Genomic DNA, 19,776 nt, shown 5'->3' with positions numbered 1-19,776 from the left:
TGACGACTTTGATCACTTTCCACGTTCATTTTCGCAAATACAAAGAAACTGACTGCTTACCATTTACAGCAAGCCGCTGCAAGTTTCATTCAAATACAAATACAAAAAATTAATTCAATCAGCAAGTGTGATATTCAGAACTTCCCTTTTCACCTGTAGTCTCCTGACACACCGAGGACTATTTTATGAAATGAGAAAGATATCATGATTCATGAAGCAGTAATTTTTTTTATTCTACATGCGAGAGAAGCAAATATGCCATTCATCGCTAAAATAACCTATTGCAGATTTTATTTCACTTCAATTAAGTTTCATTCATCTTTATTCGCGTGCAAGGACGCAGAGTCACGGAAAGTCACCCTGAGTCAATGTTTCTTCATATAATGATAAATTTTTCACTTTGACTTCCCACTGACTGAACAAAGTGATAAATATTAGCATATGAAATTGAAAGACAACGATTGAATCCATTTTAATTTCAAGGTTGATTAGCTGGAAGAGCTGTTTAAATAATCATCAGTCCAGCTGTTGGACTAAATGACCTATCAAAGTTACTCTGTCAAGGGAGTGCATTTGATTTGGATCTATCTGACCCCATCATTAACTGACCCGTTTTCACTTTTCTGTATGAAAACTTTTTTAATAATCTTTTTTTTAATTTTTCATTGTATAACATTAGGTCACACAGGCAGTGCGTCAATTTTTATTCACAAGTCATGACCTATGCAACCATTTTGTCATGTCAACGTTATTTTAAAGTCTTTTTCGTGAAGCTGATATGTGCTCGATATAAAAGTAGCTTATTTGCCAATGGACTCAATAGGCTATCTCGTTTTCCGAATAACGAAGCTAAGGAAATATCTTAGTCAAAAGCAATTATGTACAATAGGAAACGCAAACTTTGCAAAGAACAGCCACTTTTGAACTCGAAAACCCTCTAGATGTATTTTTCATTCAAGAGTGGTCTTTGTCCTAGGTATTAGTATGGTTGCCTTATGAAAACACGGTGTTCTTTTCCTGAAGCAAGTAGTTACGAGTTCCTACCGGACTATGTTTGATCACTAGATAAAAGGAGAGTGAATTAGACCAAAGTGATTGGAGCCCTTCTTTATTGACATCTTTGATTGTAAAGTACATACGGTATTTGGTCAACCGCAGATATATTTACCCAACGATAATATAACCAAGGAAGTATATGAATGATCAGACCGTTCAGACCCAATAATTCAGGTGAAGGCCAACAACTTGACAAAGAGCTGGATCTCAGTTCCGCTGTTCTGCAAGGGAAAGATATCATGATAATGAATGAGGTGAGGTTTGTCTTCGCCGAGTTCATAGCACTATAATCAAGCTATAAGGGTCGGCAGGGTTAAATTAGTGAAGATCTTAAGTCAGAAACATAGAAATGCAGGAAGGAAGCTGGTGTTTTTGTTCCTCTTCTTTTTAATTCGCCTAAACTTAACTTGACAAGAGAACATGAGTTTTTCCACAACTGCGCATAAACTCATAGTAAATATAAATCTCTTGTACTCACTTCGAACCCAGACATAGACTGGGTAGGCCAGGTCATTTTCATTGGTGTAGGGTTCCGCCAATGACAAATCCGTACACTCGAAGCATGCGTAATTGTATTCCTCCCAGAATTCAACAGCTGAGCACCTTGAGTTCGATTCCACACATAGCTGCTGACATTGTACCTCGTCGATTGGATCAGTCGTGGATGAGTATAGAAGAGATCTTCCGTTGACTGTGCACCAAGTAGTGTCTGAAGAGTATTTGGTCCACACTGAAAAGACATACTCAGAATATCAGACATGCTTTGATGGTTATAGATCGCTTAATGTGCTTTGCCATTCGTATCTTAGCAACATCTTTTCATTTCACAAAAACAGTCTTAGAGGTACTGAATCATGAAGGAAGCTGGTGTTTTTGTTCCTCTTCTTTTTTAATTCGCCTAAACTTAACTTGACAAGAGAACATGAGTTTTTCCACAACTGCGCATAAACTCATAGTAAATATAAATCTCTTGTACTCACTTCGAACCCAGACATAGACTGGGTAGGCCAGGTCATTTTCATTGGTGTAGGGTTCCGCCAATGACAAATCCGTACACTCGAAGCATGCGTAATTGTATTCCTCCCAGAATTCAACAGCTGAGCACCTTGAGTTCGATTCCACACATAGCTGCTGACATTGTACCTCGTCGATTGGATCAGTCGTGGATGAGTATAGAAGAGATCTTCCGTTGACTGTGCACCAAGTAGTGTCTGAAGAGTATTTGGTCCACACTGAAAAGACATACTCAGAATATCAGACATGCTTTGATGGTTATAGATCGCTTAATGTGCTTTGCCATTCGTATCTTAGCAACATCTTTTCATTTCACAAAAACAGTCTTAGAGGTACTGAATCATGAAGGAAGAGGAACCTTCATCAGCTTAATACCTCATCACTTCGGAAATAACCGTGGTACAGTAATAGCCCAAATTTAGAAATCAGGGTTAGTAGGCTCGCTGCAGGTTTCTCTGGACGACTTTCTGTATAAAATAAACCGGCTTCATTTATTTTGTTAAGTAACGACTTCATCCTTGGGGTTTTAAAAGCCAACTGTACAGTGTTCCTAATGAAAGGAAACGAACAAGAACTCAATTGCTCTCAAGTTTTGAGGTGTGAAGCGACAAAGAGTATAAGCCGTCCCTCCTCTCCCCTCTCCTCCCCTCAGATGAAATGCTTATGTACTACAGGTTACCCTCAGCTTTTCGTCGCGTTTTTGTGGTCCTTCGCTGTTACCGTTTTCACCTTTTGGGCGGAGAAAAGTTATATGAGAGTAAAGAGTTCAGTCTGCCATCTATCTCCCTGACTTCGGTGAATGAATGTGTTGTAAAAGCCAGCTACATCTTGACACATACACACAGAAGCAGGAAATATGAAGAGAAAATGAACGTGACTTACCTTGCAGCGGCCGCGGTGGCGGCGGTGGTGCGTTCATAAGATCCCTGACTGGCTCATCACCCATGCCGTTTACAGGAGGTAATGCTTTAATTGAATCATACTGCATTCTTGGTTCATTTTCTTGACCATTGACTAGATTCCTCGACTTCATGCCTTCAAGTTGAAAAAATCCTTCAAAAGTAAGTAAATATTTACCTAAACGGAATTTTTTATTTCTGGTAAAAAATGAAAATAAATATGACCTACTTTCATCGGCTACTGGGTGTGCACCACGCAGTGGTGCGTTCATAAGATCCCTGACTGGCTCATCACCCATGCCGTTTACAGGAGGTAATGCTTTAATTGAATCATACTGCATTCTTGGTTCATTTTCTTGACCATTGACTAGATTCCTCGACTTCATGCCTTCAAGTTGAAAAAATCCTTCAAAAGTAAGTAAATATTTACCTAATCGGAATTTTTTATTTCTGGTAAAAAATGAAAATAAATATGACCTACTTTCATCGGCTACTGGGTGTGCACCAGTGAGTCCGAGGAGGAAGAGAAAACAAATAAAGGAGATCGAGGCCATCATAACAGGATGTAACTGATCTGACAAGAAAGTTTTAAATGAAACGATATTTAGAATTATCCTAGAGACTTCCACAGACTAAACTTTAAAGTAGATCAAAGAACGTTTGGTGGCTTTCCTCACGATTCATAGCCAACATTGATTGTCATTGACGACGTTCCTTTACCAAACGTGAGTTTCGCAACTGAACAAATCAAGGGCTATGATTATTTAACTTATCGAACCAAAAGATCATAGAGAAGCTTTTTGAGATAAAACATACAGAATACAGAATTTAAGTTACTAAGTCACAGCAGCTACAATCACGACATTGCTCCCCATACAAAAGAAGTTGCGAGAAACAAAAAATTTTGTCGAGTTTTAACTGGTGAAGTACGCTCCTATAAAGTTTGTTTAAAGAGCTGCCTTAGAATGTTCAAGAGCATGTTTTTGAAATTCTGATCACTTCATTCAACTCAAGTTAAGTTGTCATTGACATTTAATCTCGAGAAAAAACATGATTACCGAGTTTATCGTAGTTATGAGTGTAGAAACACAAAGTTAAATTTGCAGTGAATTCAATTGCTCTGCTTAAGTTTGCGATATTACGATATGTTGGAAAAAGTATTCGAGGTGTAATATGCATAGATGGGTAATTTTTGGTCTTTTCAGGACCGGACGCCTCAGAATAAGTCTGGGTATAATTGAAAAATCTTCCAATGGGGCTCCGTTTTCCGTTCCTGCATTTGGTTGGTAGTCTTGGAGGGAACCGAGGAAACAAGAGTAAACAGATATAAATTTTACACGAAAAATTTTTTTTTAATTGTATCTTTTGCAGTGATATTAATAGTGGTCCAGTGTCCCTTTGTCATCAAGGAGGTCTAAACGCTTGCACTAAGAGGAATCTACCTTTGAAATATTTTCTTTAAAGTTGTAAGGATTTTTTAACTTCCATCCGCTATTCACAGAGTCAAAGAAGGTCTGGAAGCGAAACTTTCGGACGAATAACTTCAGTTTAAACACTTTTTTTCTGAGTAATTTACCTGGCTTCTTGATACTTGCTCGTCTTTGTTCTATTCCTTTTCTTTTGGTGACCAAACTCTGTGAACCTTCACGCTTAAATGCCCAATAAATTCTGTATGTGGGTGGGAAAAACTATTATTTGTATACACAGCTGGGAATTTGAAATTTTGTTTATTTGAACTAAGTGTAATTGTATTTCCCCATCGAATACGAATCATTTTATCTGCCGAACACCCAACCACGGACTAACAAATTCCCACAAAGTAAATTTTAACACTAAAACACCGATTCTGTAGTTATCCTGTAAAGGTTTGATCAAGGACGTTCTGCAACATGTATCTTCTAACTATAAAAATTTACAGCAAAAGTTAAGGAATTCCTGTGAAACGTGTTAGAAAGCTTGCAAATTAATGCAAATTAGATTCTACGGCTTCTGTAATATTTCTTGTGGGTATAGTTGTCCGTATAGCATTGACTAGTATGATAAAAAAAAAAGACCTTTCTTTAGCTAAATGGCCCTTTTTACTTAGTAGCATTGCGCGCAATTAGTAACTTCCAAAATGTGCTTTTCTTGCACGACTGATGTTTCCCTGTTGCTTAAAATACTACTACAATCCTCATTAACAGCTCAGCTTACTTTTGCAAAGTTCGTTAGAATATGAGTGGGAGTTGTAGGTTCAGGTGGGGTATTAATTTTTTGTCTTATTTACCCGAATTTGCTTTATTTATCTAACAAAGCACTCAAAGCTACGAAACACGCAAGCAGATTTATCAAGAACATACTTTGACATGAAATCAGATTGTAACTTCATCATGTTAAGGTTCAATCGAAGACATTTCGTAGAACACAGGAACTTTTCTTCAAAATATCTTTTAGTGAAAAAAATTTCCCTGTATTCTCGTAAACATCAATGATGTTTAGAAAGCCTCCGTGAAATGTGTAAATAGATATGTTTCGTAATCTGCAAACTCATTAACATTCTTTTGATGGCTTTGAAAGGTTTCGCAGAATTTAGAGTGGATTCTCAAGCATTCTGTAAGATGTTTTATGGTTAACTTTTTTAACGACTAACAGTTCAAATATGTAATTTTTTGGGCCTAACGGCTAACGCAGCCCTAGATAACCCACTGCTCACCTTTTCACTTCACTGCACTTTGTAATCGCGTAGAACGTTCTTTGCTTTTCAGTCATGCTATGATTTTATCTCAATACTTGAATGGGTTTATCTTCCCTTTTACGAAAACAGCTTTGATATTCATCGTTCATGGATACGAGTTTGGGAAAGGCAAAGTGGATCATCAAGGAGGTATTAAAAAAAAAAAACCCAAGGCCAGCAGATTGGGTAATCCCACGTTCATTTGCTAGTTTTTTCAAGCTTTTCGTGTTGTCTAAAAGCTCTCAAGTTGCCGGAGCTGATTTTCATGATTGCCTTGTTTTGCCTAAATTTAAGATTTTGGGTTTCACTCTCAAGTGTTGTATCAGTGAGAACTCTGTGGGAAAAGCGCAGTGAGCACCGTTACTCTGGCAACTTAATTCGTACAGAGGTGTGTCCAACATTCGTTACATGCATTAGAATTCTAAGAAAAAGATAAAAATATTCATAAAAATAAAGAAATGCTTTAACGACCAGTATCGTCACTAACACTACTGCTGGGTTTCAAAAATAAACAGGAATTGAACAAAACAATACATTATATTACTACTTCTCTATCGTTACAAATCATAACTCACTGCACAACCCTCGACTGAATGTAACCATTTCACTTTGGTGTATTGACCAAATGACTATTCAAAATAGTCAATGGAGCTTTGTCAGCGCCTATGAGTCCTAAGAGGTGCCAGAAGGCTAATCGCAAAGTTTTCAGGTCACCAAGGAACATATCTTGTGAAAAGGAAAACTAGCATTATTCAAATGAAGCTTGATATTTTAATTAGAAATGAAATTATCGACTATCATTTCCTTCACAAGTAAAATATATTTTCTAAAGCCACAATATCGCGCTAGGTACAAGAGAGTAACCTTATTCTTGGAAAATGGAAGAAAACTGTTGGATTTTTGGAAATTTTTGTCAGTACAAGGACATGATCTCTACTTGAACCGACATAACACTGCTCGACATTAAGGACTGATGTTTGCTAATAACTTATAATAATAATAATAATAATAATACAAAAATTTCTATAGCACTCTATTCTAGAGCTCTAAGGCGCTTCACAATAAAATGTTTAAAGCAGTAACTTTGTGAATAATAAATTCGAAAAATACTAGAACAAAACTGCAAATTAAAATAACGCTTAAAAAGATAAGTTTTAAGGTTGCTCTTAAAAGATGTGAAATTTTAACTACATATTATATGCTCTGGAAGATTATTCCAAAGTTTAGGGGCGCAGACCGAAAAAGTACGATCACCATAAAATTTTAACCTCGATCTATGTGATACTAACACCTAGATTGTTAGTAACTGTGACAATTTTTAAGTTGACAACTTTGATCACTTTCCACGTTTATCTTCGCAAGTACAAAGAAATTTACTGCTTATCATTTACAGCAAGCTGCTGCAAGTTTCATTACACGCGAGAGAAGCAAAAGTGCCATTCGTCACCAAAATAACCTACTCCATATTTCATTTTACTTTAATGAAGTTTCATTCATCTTCATTCGCGTGCAAAGATACAGAGTTACGGGAAGTCACCCTGAGTCAATGTTTCTTCATAATGATAAATTTTTCGGTTAAGGAACAAGAGCAGAAAGATTAGGGTTTAGTGTACGTATTCTCTCATGTATCCCCATGTCATCTACATTGTACTGCTGATGCAAAAAAACTGTTTAATAAAAGGACGTTTAAGTTTAACTGCCATGAAAGAATTCGTCAAAGTATAGGAAATGTAAAATATCGTGCCAGTGGATATTTAACATTGTTTACTAGCCCAGTAACTCCAAATGGAAACAAACAAATCGGATGTAATAGTACAAAATATGTTAAAGTATATTTCACACATTCATGACAACCACTCCAACAACCCCATAAAATTTATAGTTCATCTGATAATAACCTCTGGTAGTGACTTTTTGTTTTCTTTTGGTTGTGTCATCGCACTAGCACTTGGGGCTGTTTATAACTAAAAGCAGGAGCCCATTACCCGAGCTTCCATCTACCATACTTACCCTCTGAGTCTACCCCGTATCTTTTCAAATTTTAGAATTTAGGGTTTTCGCGGGTGTTTACATAATAACCAATCATAAGGAAGCTGTGGTCCTCTATTGTTACGTCAAATGTAGGCCGTGCGAAAGTATTTCAGTAATAGCAAAAAGCGCGGAAAGTTTATCCGAACGTCAACTTGTTTTCGCGGGAAATTAATGAACCCCCAACATATCTCAGTTCTAAAAATAAAAAGATACAGGACAGGGTTGACTCAAGGGTACAATTGGTATAGGGGCGCCGGTATCTGTATACATATGTGAGAAACCTGCATCTCTGGCATACCAAGGGAAGAAAACAGTTACAGGATACACCAATAATTGCATAAAAAAACTTAGGCAAATGTAAGCACACAAAACAGAGTTTATTTCCAACGGAAAGCCCGGGTGAACGCAAATATGCGTCTAGTCATAAAAATAAAAAATGCCTTAAAGACCAGTATCATCACCAACGCCTCTGCTGGTGAAAACAATTAAATCGAGTTTGAAATTTGTACTTCAAATAAATGAGACAATCACGTCTATTATTCTATTTCCCACATTTTATTTTTCAAGTACTAACAGCAATTTTAAAGTTGAATCAAAAGTGACAGAAAGTTTAGTCAATTCAACTCTTCCTTTTTAACAACTTTTGATTACAAAGAGCACTTTTTCAGAATTTAAAACCCTTGATTAAAGTCTTGCAATAGCAGCTGAAATGATTGAAGCAAATTGAAAAGTAATCTCGGTTAAAAAATCTGCACTCGAGCCATCAGGAGACAAAACGGCTGAGTTAAGGTTTTGCGGCTATAAGACTAAATCAATATGTAAAAATGCCAATTGTAATGTTAGCTTATTTCGTTCGCAAGTGCATCTACAAAGCAGTAAATCAATCAAAAAGTTTCACATCCATCGCTTGGTTTTGTTTTCCCTTTAAATTTTGCACCAATTTACTGTTCCTCAAAGGCGAGAGGGTAAGTAACAAGACGTTTGTTGTCCCAAGCGTACAGCACTCTTTCCCTGGGGTTATAGTCCACCATGGAATTGGAACCATACTGGTTTGTGAACTGTATGTTGGGAATCCACTGTTTCCCTGTCTTGGTGTCATAAGCAAAGTTGATGGTAGTGGTTTTGCTGTTGTATTCGTCAATACAGTAAATCACTCCACAGGCCACAAAAGCGTTTCCCATATGGTACATCTTCTCTGCGCAGGGAAAAGAAGAGTCAAAATTAAATATTAAATCAAAAATACTCATTTGGCAAAGATGTGCACTGTCTTGATATTTTACTTTATTTCCTGACTCGTGGAAAAAATACTTCTTTTGTTTGTGATAAGATACCATAGCTCAGGTGATTGTAAAGCCATCTATGAAGGCAATGGTTCGAGTTCTGTCAAGGCTTGAATTACTTTGAGCTTCCTTATCTACAGTTTCTTTACAGTTTCTTTCTACTTGCTCCTCGTCTGTGAGGATAATTTCTTTTTTTCATCATTTATTGGTCATTTTAGGATTTATTTCATTTATTTGTGTCTTTTTGCTCAAGTAGACTAAGGGCCTTTTTTAAGTAAGTGTTCTTAATTCAGTTGCTACTCTATGCTTGGAGTAGGTTTAGTCATTCTGTCGCTTATTCTTTAATCGCCCTTAATTGAGATCTACGTAAAATATCCGCACCTCATTAACTCGTTCTCTTTTATTTTACAGTTTCGTTTCCGTTTACATAGCTTCATGTTGCATACTTACCTGTACTCAAGCTCCAGGTGCGGGTGACTGCGTTTTTACGCACATCTATTTTTGATGCGCGCAAACGATAGCTGTTTCCATTATCTCCCCAAAGAACCCACAATCCTTGCTCGTCAACCGCTAAGTCCATTCCAGTATTTCCACCCCATCGATAGTTGTTCTTTCGCACTGAAAAGCCGCTTACACTAATTAGAGCCTCCACACGCTCTGTGAGAAGATTGTACTTGATGATATGAGCTGAATTGGCTCTGTAATCAATAGATAAATAACAAATGATTCATCAGATGGGACTAATTTCTACTTAAATTCTCATACTGCTGAATGTTTCAATTTTCGTGAAAAACAAAACGAAAATTTATCTTTGAAACACGTGTTTTGAATCTATCTATCTGTAAAACAAGTCAGAAGTCTCTTTTTTTAATAATAAGTTAGATAAAGCTGGAAACCATACAATATCTCACCTGTTGTAGTAGAGGTATGGTCCGTACACTACTGCTCCAGTTCCATCAAAGTAATAAGGCAGAGAATAAGTCTTGTGAACCACACCAGCCTTGAACTTTTCCATGTTCTCAAACGCTTGGATGACATTTGCGTGATAATTTTCCATGGTAAATATGGTCTCAGCACCCATGATTCCTAGTGGGTCTTTCATCCAAGCTCCATAAGTGTTGGACCGAGCGTTGTGAGTGATAGGTTTTCCAACAGATTTGATGTTTGTGCACCTGTCTGAAGAAGTTTCAGTCAAAGATAAAGTCGATTATTATTTGATCAGATTTTCCTTCTTTTCAAAGACATATTTGATTGGATAGCATTCTGATTACCTACACTTATGTCAGTTCATAATGTAGAATCAGTGTTGTTTTTTTCTCTAACTGAATACTTTTCTTAGCACATTTTGCGACATTTGCGATTTTCTACAGTTCCATGTTAATTACAGCTTCTGCTTCTTGAGTATTAAGCCAACCGCCTAAACTGAGCCTGTTCTTGGATTTTACAGGGTAAAATTATTTTTTAATGCATTTTTGGCAAACTAGACCGTTTTTTTGGCACGTCTAAGTAACATTTGTGATTTTTTGCGTTAATTTTGGCTGGTTGGAACCTTCCTTGACCCTTCTGCACACATTTGTTGATTTAGACACTCGTCTAGACAACTTTATACTGTTTCTGCAATCTAGCACTATTTCTTTAATTTTCGTTTATTTTTCTAACATTCAACTCTTGCGTATATTTTTTCTCATATTTTTCCATTTGCGAGCTTCTGCGATTTTCATGAATTTTTTTTGGGTCTCTCTTTGCCCTCTACGATGAATTTCTCAATTTTCGTCGTCGCTTTTGCGAATTTCTTAGTAGTTTTCGCAATTCAGAGATTTTTTGCAAATATGGTTTTGTTTTCGTTTATGCTCTCCATAAATTTCTGGAATATATTTTGTACTTTTCAATCACACTTTTATTATTTTTCATATTTCCAATCTAATTTGTTTTTTGGATTCTTTGCATACCATTTTACAAAAACTGCAGAAGAAACTGGAAAATTTGCCGTAAATCTTCGTAGCTGTGTTAAAACAAATTAGAAACAATTTAGTCCTAGTCTCTTAAAGCCAAGTGGTTATAATTTCTAACAAACCTCTTTCCAGGATGTAAACATTCTCTTTTGCTTTATCTAAGTCACGTTGCTCATCAAGGATCATCTTGAGCAACTACAAACAGAAAAAAGCCATCTTAGTAATGCGCTAAACCCGAGTAACACGGTTCTTTAGTTTGCTGACGAATGGTCGTGACACTTACGTTTACTATCTGACCTAAAGCTGATGACACAGTGCGAGCAAAAGAGATTTTAAAAAATCCAGAATTGAAAATTGAGAGAAAAATAAGCAATTTTCGTTATGTGGCAGAACCTTTTTCATTGGTGGTTTGTTTTGGTGGCAACAGACTTGAGTGGCGACATGAGATTAGTTTATAATCTCTTAGTGGCGGTAGTAACCATACATTTAGAAGATACAATTATGTACTTCAAACTACTTACGTGCTTCTTTGCCAACTCGAGAGCAAGGTCTTTTATTGATAACTTCGACGAGTGATGGTGGTGGGAAGATAAGCCGCGTTTAATCCGCGTATTCACCGCAGATTTACCGAGTCCATCGCCCTGGAGCAAGAAAGTGATATTTAGGAAATTTAAAGCGCTAAACTAAAAGCCACACTGGGAGCTCGAGGAAACTTAAAGAAATATTAAAACTTCGAATAGACTTATCATCATTTCTTGCGAGAGCCCCGTAAAACATGTTTCTCACACGAATAAGTTGTTTAAGGTATAAAAAACCTTTGGATGGTTATATTAACAACTGACTGAATTGGTCCCCATACAAACGTAAATTCATTCAGTTTTAAATCTAGAAGCTCTTTTTCCGTAGTTTGCTTTGCATTTAAAAGAAGATTAACAAGGAACATTTTTCATGAAACACCAGATGTCTATATCTGAAAGGGCTGAATGAATTGCTGTTTACAAAACCTCGTTACAAACACTACACACTCAACTTCTTAAAATTATGAAGAAGCTATGATGTAACAGAATTGTCCTGTGCAATGACTATGTACTCTGAGCAAGCTATGGAGATTGTTTACAGACTCCCTGATAAAATGAAAAGGCAGTGAATCGAAGAAAATAATGGTTCGGTTGTGTTTGATAACTAAAAGCCTCAAACCTTACCAGAAGTAGAATAAACTGGAGGAGGAACAGTGAGAGGTATCGAAGCATTATGGAAGAGGAATGCCTTCGCCTTGGAAAGATCTAAAAGAAAATCAAATCAAATTTATATCTTAAGTTTGCCTATAGGATAATAAATTAAAAGATATGAACATACCTACAAATAAATTTCCAAACTTACGTTTCCCAGCAGCAGATATGTCTAGACTCTCTAGTCTAGGGGGTTTTCACGCGAGGGGCTACGATGCCGCAGAGATTAAATTTTTTCAGACAGATGCGTTCTGTATTGAGTGACTTGAACTTGGCCACGTACACTAGGTAGAGTCTGTCAGCAAATTTTCATGTTGGTTAGAGTATGAGTCATTGTTTACCGTTATTATGACATCAATTGAGGTGAAGCGTCAACAAACCTAGAAAAAAAACATTTTTGAGACACGATTTTCTAACAAACAGGGGGAAGAAGAAAAAAATACATTTCTTTACTCTCAAATCATTGAGTCAAGTAGTGTAGCAATTTGTGGTTTTCTTAAACAGCAAGTTGATCAAGGAGGCAAATAAATGTTATCATGATAACGAAAAGTGTCTTATCTTACAAAAACAAAAAGTTGACGCTTACGAGCGTGGATGTGAGGATTTAGATCTAAAATGCGTAATGGAACCCGAATTGAAACAATTCACTTAAGAAACTTAACCCTCAAATTAAAATATATTTTAGGACACTGTCTGTCCATGCTTTTGTTTCGTTAAAAGCTGACAAAAAGGGAACAATTTGGATTACCAGAAAAAATATCGATAAAAAATAAAAGAAAATGTGCTGCTCTTGCCTTGGTGATGATCTTACGATAAGAGTTAGTGAAGTAGCTGGAAATAGCGAGTCGATTAACCTGACTGGCAAACAAATCAATGTTATTCGAAGGTTTTTGCCACTGTTCAGTTTGGGAATTGAATCCGGCCGTGCTTCAGAGATGGGAGGCAAGCGCTCCAAGCTCTACGCTATTCCTGATCCCCTTAAATTTCACTGTCTCTCCATTCAGATTTGGTTTTGGTATGAAAGGGAGTGTTTGTGCTTTCTCTACGAGATGTTAACAGCCGCACCAACTCAGTCCGAAATTATATTACTGAACCACGTGGCACTTGAATCAGAAAATCATACAAGCTGCTACTTCTGCCGAATGAGAAATGACGTACCGTATTTATTTACTTATAGGCTGACCTATTTCTTCAAAAATTAAGACTTGAATCTGCCAAAAAAATTTCGAACAGGGGGGTTCAGCTTATAGCCAAGAGTTAAATAATTTTTTTTCTCTATCGAGTGTCAAAATCAAAGGAAATGTCACGCAAATTCTGTGATCGGCTTGTAGCCAAGTCAGAATTAATAAAACACAACAAATACAAGATGAAATTGTTGGTCAATAAACTTTAATAGAATTGGTGGCTCCTAAAGGAACCGTTTATTAAAGAGCTTTCAACTGATAAACAGTTTACTCGCCATCAGCATCGCTGTCGTCCACGCTGTTAGTTCCAAACTCGTTGTCTTCAGCTTCGTCGTCTTCGATTTCTTTTTCCGCCTCTTCAGTGAAAAGCTCATCGTCTTCAGTCCCGTCCAAAGCATTCGAAAAGCCACAGGTCTTGAAGGACTTCATCGCCATCCCTGCCGGGATCTCTCGCCATGCTTCATGCACCCATCGAAGAACAAGATCGGAGTGTACTCAAACGAGAAGCTGATCATTCACGCCAGGTACTGTCTTCTGACGTTGTCTTAAAATGGCTTGTTCAAGCACTTGCCTAGCGGCTGCAAAACAGGGATCAGGCCCCCAGGGATGAATGCTACATCAATGTTCCGCTATTTGAGAACTGCTTTTACATCATCGGTCAAGTGAGCTCGGAATGAGTCCCACACTAAGAGTGACTGTTCGTTACGAGGGGTCGTTGGCAAGCATTGGAGAATCCATTCTTTCACACCTAACTCGGAATGTCAGACAACTCGCCCCATGGACAATTAGCCCCAGACAATTAGCCCCCAGTCTCTGGACGATTAGCCCCCAGTCTTTGGACGATTAGCCCCCAGTCCCTGGACGATTAGCCCCCAGTCTTAGTTTATGTAAAGGAGAAGTTACGTTCATCTGTTGGTTATTGACTTTTATGAGTTTGTGTCTCCTAAAGGAGCCGTTTTTTTTGTGAATATCTATCTTTATTAACATTTACTCAGTTTAAATTACATGGGTTGTACGAGGTGAGCGCATGCCTCCAGAAGCTCCTTTGAATTCCTATTGCCATTTTCGAATTCACTCCAGAGGTCAAAGAGTCTTCTCTGTAAGGTCCTGTAGGTCGAGCGCTGATGCCTCTTCAGCTTTTTGTCTGAAACCAGACGGATTTGCATGCTGACCAGTGCAGCTTCCCGGTGAAGCACCTGGATTAGGATGTACAACGGAAGCTGAGATCGTCCTTTGGCGCGCCGGTTCAAGCCATTGTGCCAACCCTCTAAGTCATTATTGGTCCTGACCGCTTCCAGGAATACGCTCCAGGTCTGTGGCGGGAAGGTCTGACTGGTTATTCAGTTCTCTTCGATGTAGCTACAGAAATCCTGCAAGGGTCTGACAGTTGCTTGCTGCTGGAGTCGACGGAATCTACGTTCGATCTTGTCAGCAGGGAGGTACGATAAAGCCATCAGTTGCTTTATTAGCTGGTGGGTGCCGCGGTCATTTCTGTAGGCATCCTGGAGTCCAAGCCCTTGTACCTATAAAAAAAAAGCGAAATTTAATATTTTGTTAGCTAGATGTTATACTAGTTTCGTTTTGAACATTGTGCGAATTTGTATTTGCTTAACTGACCTGTGGTCCCAGATTTCAGAAAATTCGAAAGCCCGAGAAATTATTTAGAGTTAAGTCTGTATAAATAACTTTCACAACTGTCATTTCGTTGAATACCGTCATACCGTTACCGTTATACTAGTGAATACGACATCGTTACGAAATTTAGAAGTGAACCCTTTTATCACTTTTAACTATAGCTAGAATAAAGTGAATCATTGCCGATTTTAGTTTGACCAATCAGTGATTTAACAGTTTGAGATTGTACCTTTCGCCATAGGGCTTGTGTCCAGTGGAATGAACACCCTTTAAGCTGAACGCCTGGGAGGGTCTGTCGGAGTGCGCTCCAAACAGCTTTTTCGAAGTCCAGCATTACCTTGGTGACTCTCGGTGGAGAAGGGAGGATGGATTTTACAGCATCGAGGACCGCCTTGTAATCTCGCCGTTTTTTGCCTGACATTATGACGAAAACCAGAGGCACCTGACATAGACATAAACATAGACATGGTTTTTTAGTTGACGAAGACTTATCTAACACAGAGCTGTACGCCCATATACTTAAAAAGTACAAGGGCGTACCGTTATTTCAAAGGGACGCCAAAAACTACAGTAACATAATAAGTGCAAAGATAAAATGTATCACCTGCTTCACGTGATCGTCGTTCTTTACAAAGGCGTTAAGGGTCAGGAGCTGAGTAAACGGCTGGCGGCAAAGTTTAAAAGTTCCGTCTATGTACCACGTCTTAGACTGTTGGAGCAGTTCCAGCTGTTTATCTGAAGCAAACACCAGGTGACGGCGCCCTCGTATCTGAAACACACGATAAAACATTCGGTTATTAATCGACTAGAAAATGCACAATGTTCATAATTCCGTAAAAGAAATTTGTAAGCGATTATAGAAACCAAGAAATCAATTATTGCTTGAAAGTTCTATTGAATGAAAAGATTTCTAATCTAAAACGAATGAAAAGATTCCTGAACTAACACGAATGAAGAGATTCCTGAACTAAACGTTAACGGACACGGCTATTCAATTTCAAGTGTGATAACCAAAACAAAACATTGTAACTGTAAAAGATTACAGGCGGAATTGGGTGTTTATTGGCCTTTTTTTGTGGTCTATCTCTAACTAGTGCTCATATTCTTACCTTAACATCTTCACGGAAGAAGCCATCTGGGATATGCTCCATTTGTAAGTCCAAGTCCAAGTCCTTCGGGTCTTGTGGTCGTAACTGCTGGCGGGTGCGGTTAGCGGTTCTCTGCAGACTGTCAACACAGGGAAGGCTGGGACAAGGAGCATCTGTCAGTTCCCTGAGGAGCACGTCGTTGACAACCTCCGATGCACGTTGCATAAGTTCGCACATTACGCGTGGGTTTGAAATAAACAATGAAACACCAATTAGTAAAAGTTCGCACATTGTGCGTGGCTTTGAAAGAACATTGTTTATTTCAAGGTTAGTGGGTTGGGGGCTAATAGTCCAGGTACTGGGGGCTAATAGTCCAGAGACTGGGGGCTAATCGTCTGGGGCTAATTGTCCATGGGGCGAGTTGTCCGGATACCCCTAACTCGTCTATCCATCCTTTCTTGTGGAGAGAAACACAGAGGGAATTCGGAACGTCGAGGTCTCTCGGAGCCCGCACGCCTGAAAGATGACCTTAGGTGGTAGTTTGGTCCCATCTGCAGCGAAGGCAAGTGTGACAGTAAAGCTTCGCTTCCCTGCTCTGCAGGCTTTAACTGTCGCTGAACTACAGTAAAAGCGTTGATAGAAGCTCGAAGCGCATCAGCGTCTCATCTATATCGTAGATTCTAGGTAAAGGGTATCCAGCTCGCTGCCTGGCTGCTATGATGAAGCGGTGGAACTGCACAACTTTCTCTTCCATGCCATCTGGCAGTAGCCGGGCTAGCGTTGTCTTGGCGTGGAAGCAAACAGAGCGACGCCGTTTCCAGTTTTGGTACAAGCCAAGAGAAGCCTCGAATGCTGGATCTGTTGACAATTCTTTAGTTATCAGGCGCAACATTAGTCCGCTTATGGCAAAACCTATGAAAAATAAATGAAAACCATGTAAATGAATAGAATTTAAGCTACTCAAAGCGAAGAGTTAGAAGAGCTGTGCGTAAGTAAATAAAGTTAAAAGAAGAGTTTGTTTACTTTGTGTAAATAATTAAAATTCAAGAAACTCAAAGCAAACAGTTAGTTTAATTTGCATAAATGCATACAATTCAAGCGAATATTAGCGAGGAATGAGAATTAAAAATTAAACTCACGTGCGTGTTCACTCGAGCCTACAACTTTTCAATTACAAATAACCTGATAACGTCTGTGTTCGTAGAGCGACAAATCATTTGCTCACCTTGATGTCTTTGCTCGATAAACCGCTCTAATATCAGCTGGTCCAGCTCAGGATACTTCTGGGTATCTTTAGTTCGCCGTTGAAAAGTTTGTCTTGATCGTTACGGCTGCGACGAACCGTGGACTCAATCAATCAGTCCATACTCGCGAGTGATCTCCGAGTTGTTTTCGACAGCTTCTGCTTCAGTATCAACTTTGAGCTGGAAAATCATATTGTACGGTGAATGGCGTGTCTTTGGCATGATGAATTTAATACGAAATCCATTGATTATTGACTTTGGTAAGCGGTTGTTTGTGGCTATGAGTTACTCTATGGTTCAGTTTGGATCAATTAGTATTCACGATCGCACTGGTTCACTAAATGTGTACAATAAACAAAGTGCATTTCATTGTTTCTAAAAGATATGATTTTCTTGTTTGACTTTTCATGCTTATTCATTTGACACAATAACTTTCGACATGTTTCATGAGTGGAGCGCTTTCTTAAATGACTTTTGAGTGTACACTCAATTAAACTCTGTTGTGAAACTTAGGTCTCGGCTCATGGTCGGGACTTTTCCAATTTTATTTTCGAAAGCTTACGCCCATTATTGTGTCTCATAAGTCTGGGGTCTCGGCTTGTAGCCAAGCTCGGCTTATAAGTAATTAAATACGGTAATCGACCGAATATATGCTGCTGCGACTCAGCAGTTGCCAATATAGAAATCATCACCTAAGAACGTTGATAGACGCTTTTCACTTTAGATTGCTTAAAGTTTTCATCTCTAATACTCAAAAATAGTCTCATTTATTGCACAAATTGAATGGCTTTTCTTGTAGTTTTCGCTTTCATCTTTCAAGCTGAAATGGTACGGTTGTGGAGCAAAATTCCAACTATTGGCGATTTCCATTCTAAAGGGCGTCAATTCCTACTTAGAAACTGATTCTGCTCTGCTCTCAAGGCTGTAACTGTCCTGCATTAGTTTTGAACATCGAGGGCCGGTTATATAGACAAAGTTTAGCCGCTGTTTAACAAAATCGCCATCTTCAATTTAGCCGAAGCTTTTATCTGAACGTTTATTCTGCGAACAGTGTCAAAGGGGCCGAAAGCGACTAGTGGAAGGACATTTATCATATTAAATCAACCCTTTTAAAGAGGGGCCTACTACTTGCGTAAAACCGCGGTTTGGGTTAGACCTCGTGTAAAATAAACGGCCCTAAACGTTTGACTCCGAACAAATTTGGATTTGATATGCACAATTAAACCAGGCCGCCGCGGCGGAGCGGCAGCACAAACTACATTAACACCTCCTCGCTGCACTAACAGCAATGATTAGACGCATAATGACGGAGAGATGTTGTAATGAATCTCTCTTCAACTTCCTTAAGGTAAACGAAAGCACTTAAAAAGTCCTACCAGGGGCTTCTACATCAGAACTGAGTTCGGTGGTATAGTACTCCTTTCGCCGGTCTCGTCACAAAAGTTTTTAATCATCATTTCATTTGAACCTTGGTCTGCATTTTTTATCAGTAGAAAGTAAAGAACTGAAAATAGAAATTCGGCACAATGAAATCTACAGCAGCGCTTTCTTGGTAGTCTCGCAAAACTGAGAATCTTAACATCACTCGATAATGTAATGACTTCGGTAGATTCGTCCATAAACAAGCACGGTTTGCAAGCGAAAAGAAGGCATCAAAACGGCGATTACAATTTGGAAATACAATCCATCGTTGGAAAATAGCAGTTATTAGATATCAGAGAGATTAAAGATGAAATTGACTATAATTGAAAATGTTTTTTTAAAGGCGCGTTTTAAAATTTTTAGTGGCCTTTTAAACCAAACGAAATAAAGAAAGAAAATAAGAAGTAAAATGAAAAATACAAAATTGCTTAAAAAATTGACATTTCATATTTTCCAGTGTTTTGATTTCTGTTTGTGAATTGGCCTGAATTTCTCGACACGCCGAAAGAGAAAGCATTGCTTTAGATTTGGCCTCAACGAAAGTTGCTAGTTCCTCTTGAGTAAAGGCAAGCAGTGTCCACATAGATAAAGTGTGTGCTGCTCTTAGTGACAACATCTTTGACATGCATACATTATATATAAAACTGCATTAAACAAGGTATTCAAAACTTTCTCGAAAAACTGAAGTGGTGGCTCTTTAGGAGATAATCAAGTTTCTACAACCTTATGCGAAAGTTCGCATTTCTGTAATTTGCCTTAGAATTTACAATATGTGCGACAAAACAACTAAACAGAGATCACAAAAGTAGACAGTTTGTGAAATTTTGCCTTCAGGATTAAAGCTAGAGACACGGAATTTGAATATTTTTATTGTCATACAATGATGACCTAGAGTAAGCAACTTTACAATGTTTGCCAGCTGTCTTATGGTCCTGGTGTCTTCCACGATTACAAAACGCGACAATGACAGAAATAAACCGCCATAACAAATAGATGAAACCCTCTGTAAACAAGTGTCACTCGGCTGAC

The 19,776-nt window shown here is 38.2% G+C and overlaps 2 protein-coding genes and 1 pseudogene across 3 annotated transcripts; all 3 read right to left on the bottom strand.

Annotated features, from left to right (window-relative positions):
- Positions 1–1,092: 1,092 nt before the first annotated feature.
- Positions 1,093–5,717, bottom strand: LOC131777614 (uncharacterized). The gene is made up of 8 exons (XM_059093928.2): positions 5,662–5,717; positions 4,546–4,637; positions 3,451–3,543; positions 3,199–3,357; positions 2,953–3,105; positions 2,037–2,288; positions 1,535–1,786; positions 1,093–1,277 (listed from the first exon to the last, which is right to left on the bottom strand). Exons 1-8 carry the CDS (start codon positions 5,715–5,717, stop codon positions 1,264–1,266), a joined length of 1,071 nt encoding a protein of 356 aa, XP_058949911.2. The 3' UTR covers positions 1,093–1,263.
- A 2,356-nt stretch (positions 5,718–8,073) lies between these two features.
- On the bottom strand, positions 8,074–12,457 carry LOC131777598 (olfactomedin-like protein 2B). 2 transcript variants are annotated; one of them, XM_059093909.2, is made up of 7 exons: positions 12,326–12,457; positions 12,148–12,228; positions 11,467–11,586; positions 11,068–11,140; positions 9,905–10,169; positions 9,444–9,691; positions 8,074–8,908 (listed from the first exon to the last, which is right to left on the bottom strand). In XM_059093909.2, the coding sequence occupies exons 2-7, from the start codon at positions 12,193–12,195 to the stop codon at positions 8,655–8,657; spliced, it is 1,008 nt and encodes a 335-aa protein (XP_058949892.2). In that variant the 5' UTR covers positions 12,196–12,228; positions 12,326–12,457; the 3' UTR covers positions 8,074–8,654. The 2 variants fall into 2 exon arrangements, with proteins under 2 accessions (XP_058949892.2, XP_066028739.1); XM_066172642.1 differs by having other exon boundaries at positions 12,302–12,435.
- A 1,675-nt stretch (positions 12,458–14,132) lies between these two features.
- The window catches only part of LOC136283584 (uncharacterized), a 215,570-nt pseudogene continuing 209,926 nt past the window's right edge, over positions 14,133–19,776 (bottom strand).

The sequence above is a fragment of the Pocillopora verrucosa genome, chromosome 9 (genome assembly GCF_036669915.1).
Source record: "Pocillopora verrucosa isolate sample1 chromosome 9, ASM3666991v2, whole genome shotgun sequence".
In the NCBI taxonomy this organism is placed as follows: domain Eukaryota; kingdom Metazoa; phylum Cnidaria; class Anthozoa; order Scleractinia; family Pocilloporidae; genus Pocillopora; species Pocillopora verrucosa.
This window is presented reverse-complemented; position numbering and strand designations above follow the sequence as displayed.

Coding starts and splice junctions, on each gene's coding strand:
- LOC131777614 (XM_059093928.2), bottom strand. CDS start 5,717: ATGACTGAAAAGCAAAGAACGTTCTACGCGATTACAAAGTGCAGTGAA. Junction 4,638..5,661: donor AAGTGCAGTGAAGTGAAAAG/GTGAGCAGTGGG, acceptor ACCCACATACAG/AATTTATTGGGCATTTAAGC. Junction 1,787..2,036: donor AGTCTATGTCTGGGTTCGAA/GTGAGTACAAGA, acceptor ATGTCTTTTCAG/TGTGGACCAAATACTCTTCA.
- LOC131777598 (XM_059093909.2), bottom strand. CDS start 12,195: ATGCTTCGATACCTCTCACTGTTCCTCCTCCAGTTTATTCTACTTCTG. Junction 11,587..12,147: donor TCCAGTTTATTCTACTTCTG/GTAAGGTTTGAG, acceptor TTCTTGCTCCAG/GGCGATGGACTCGGTAAATC. Junction 9,692..9,904: donor CCATACCTCTACTACAACAG/GTGAGATATTGT, acceptor TATTGATTACAG/AGCCAATTCAGCTCATATCA.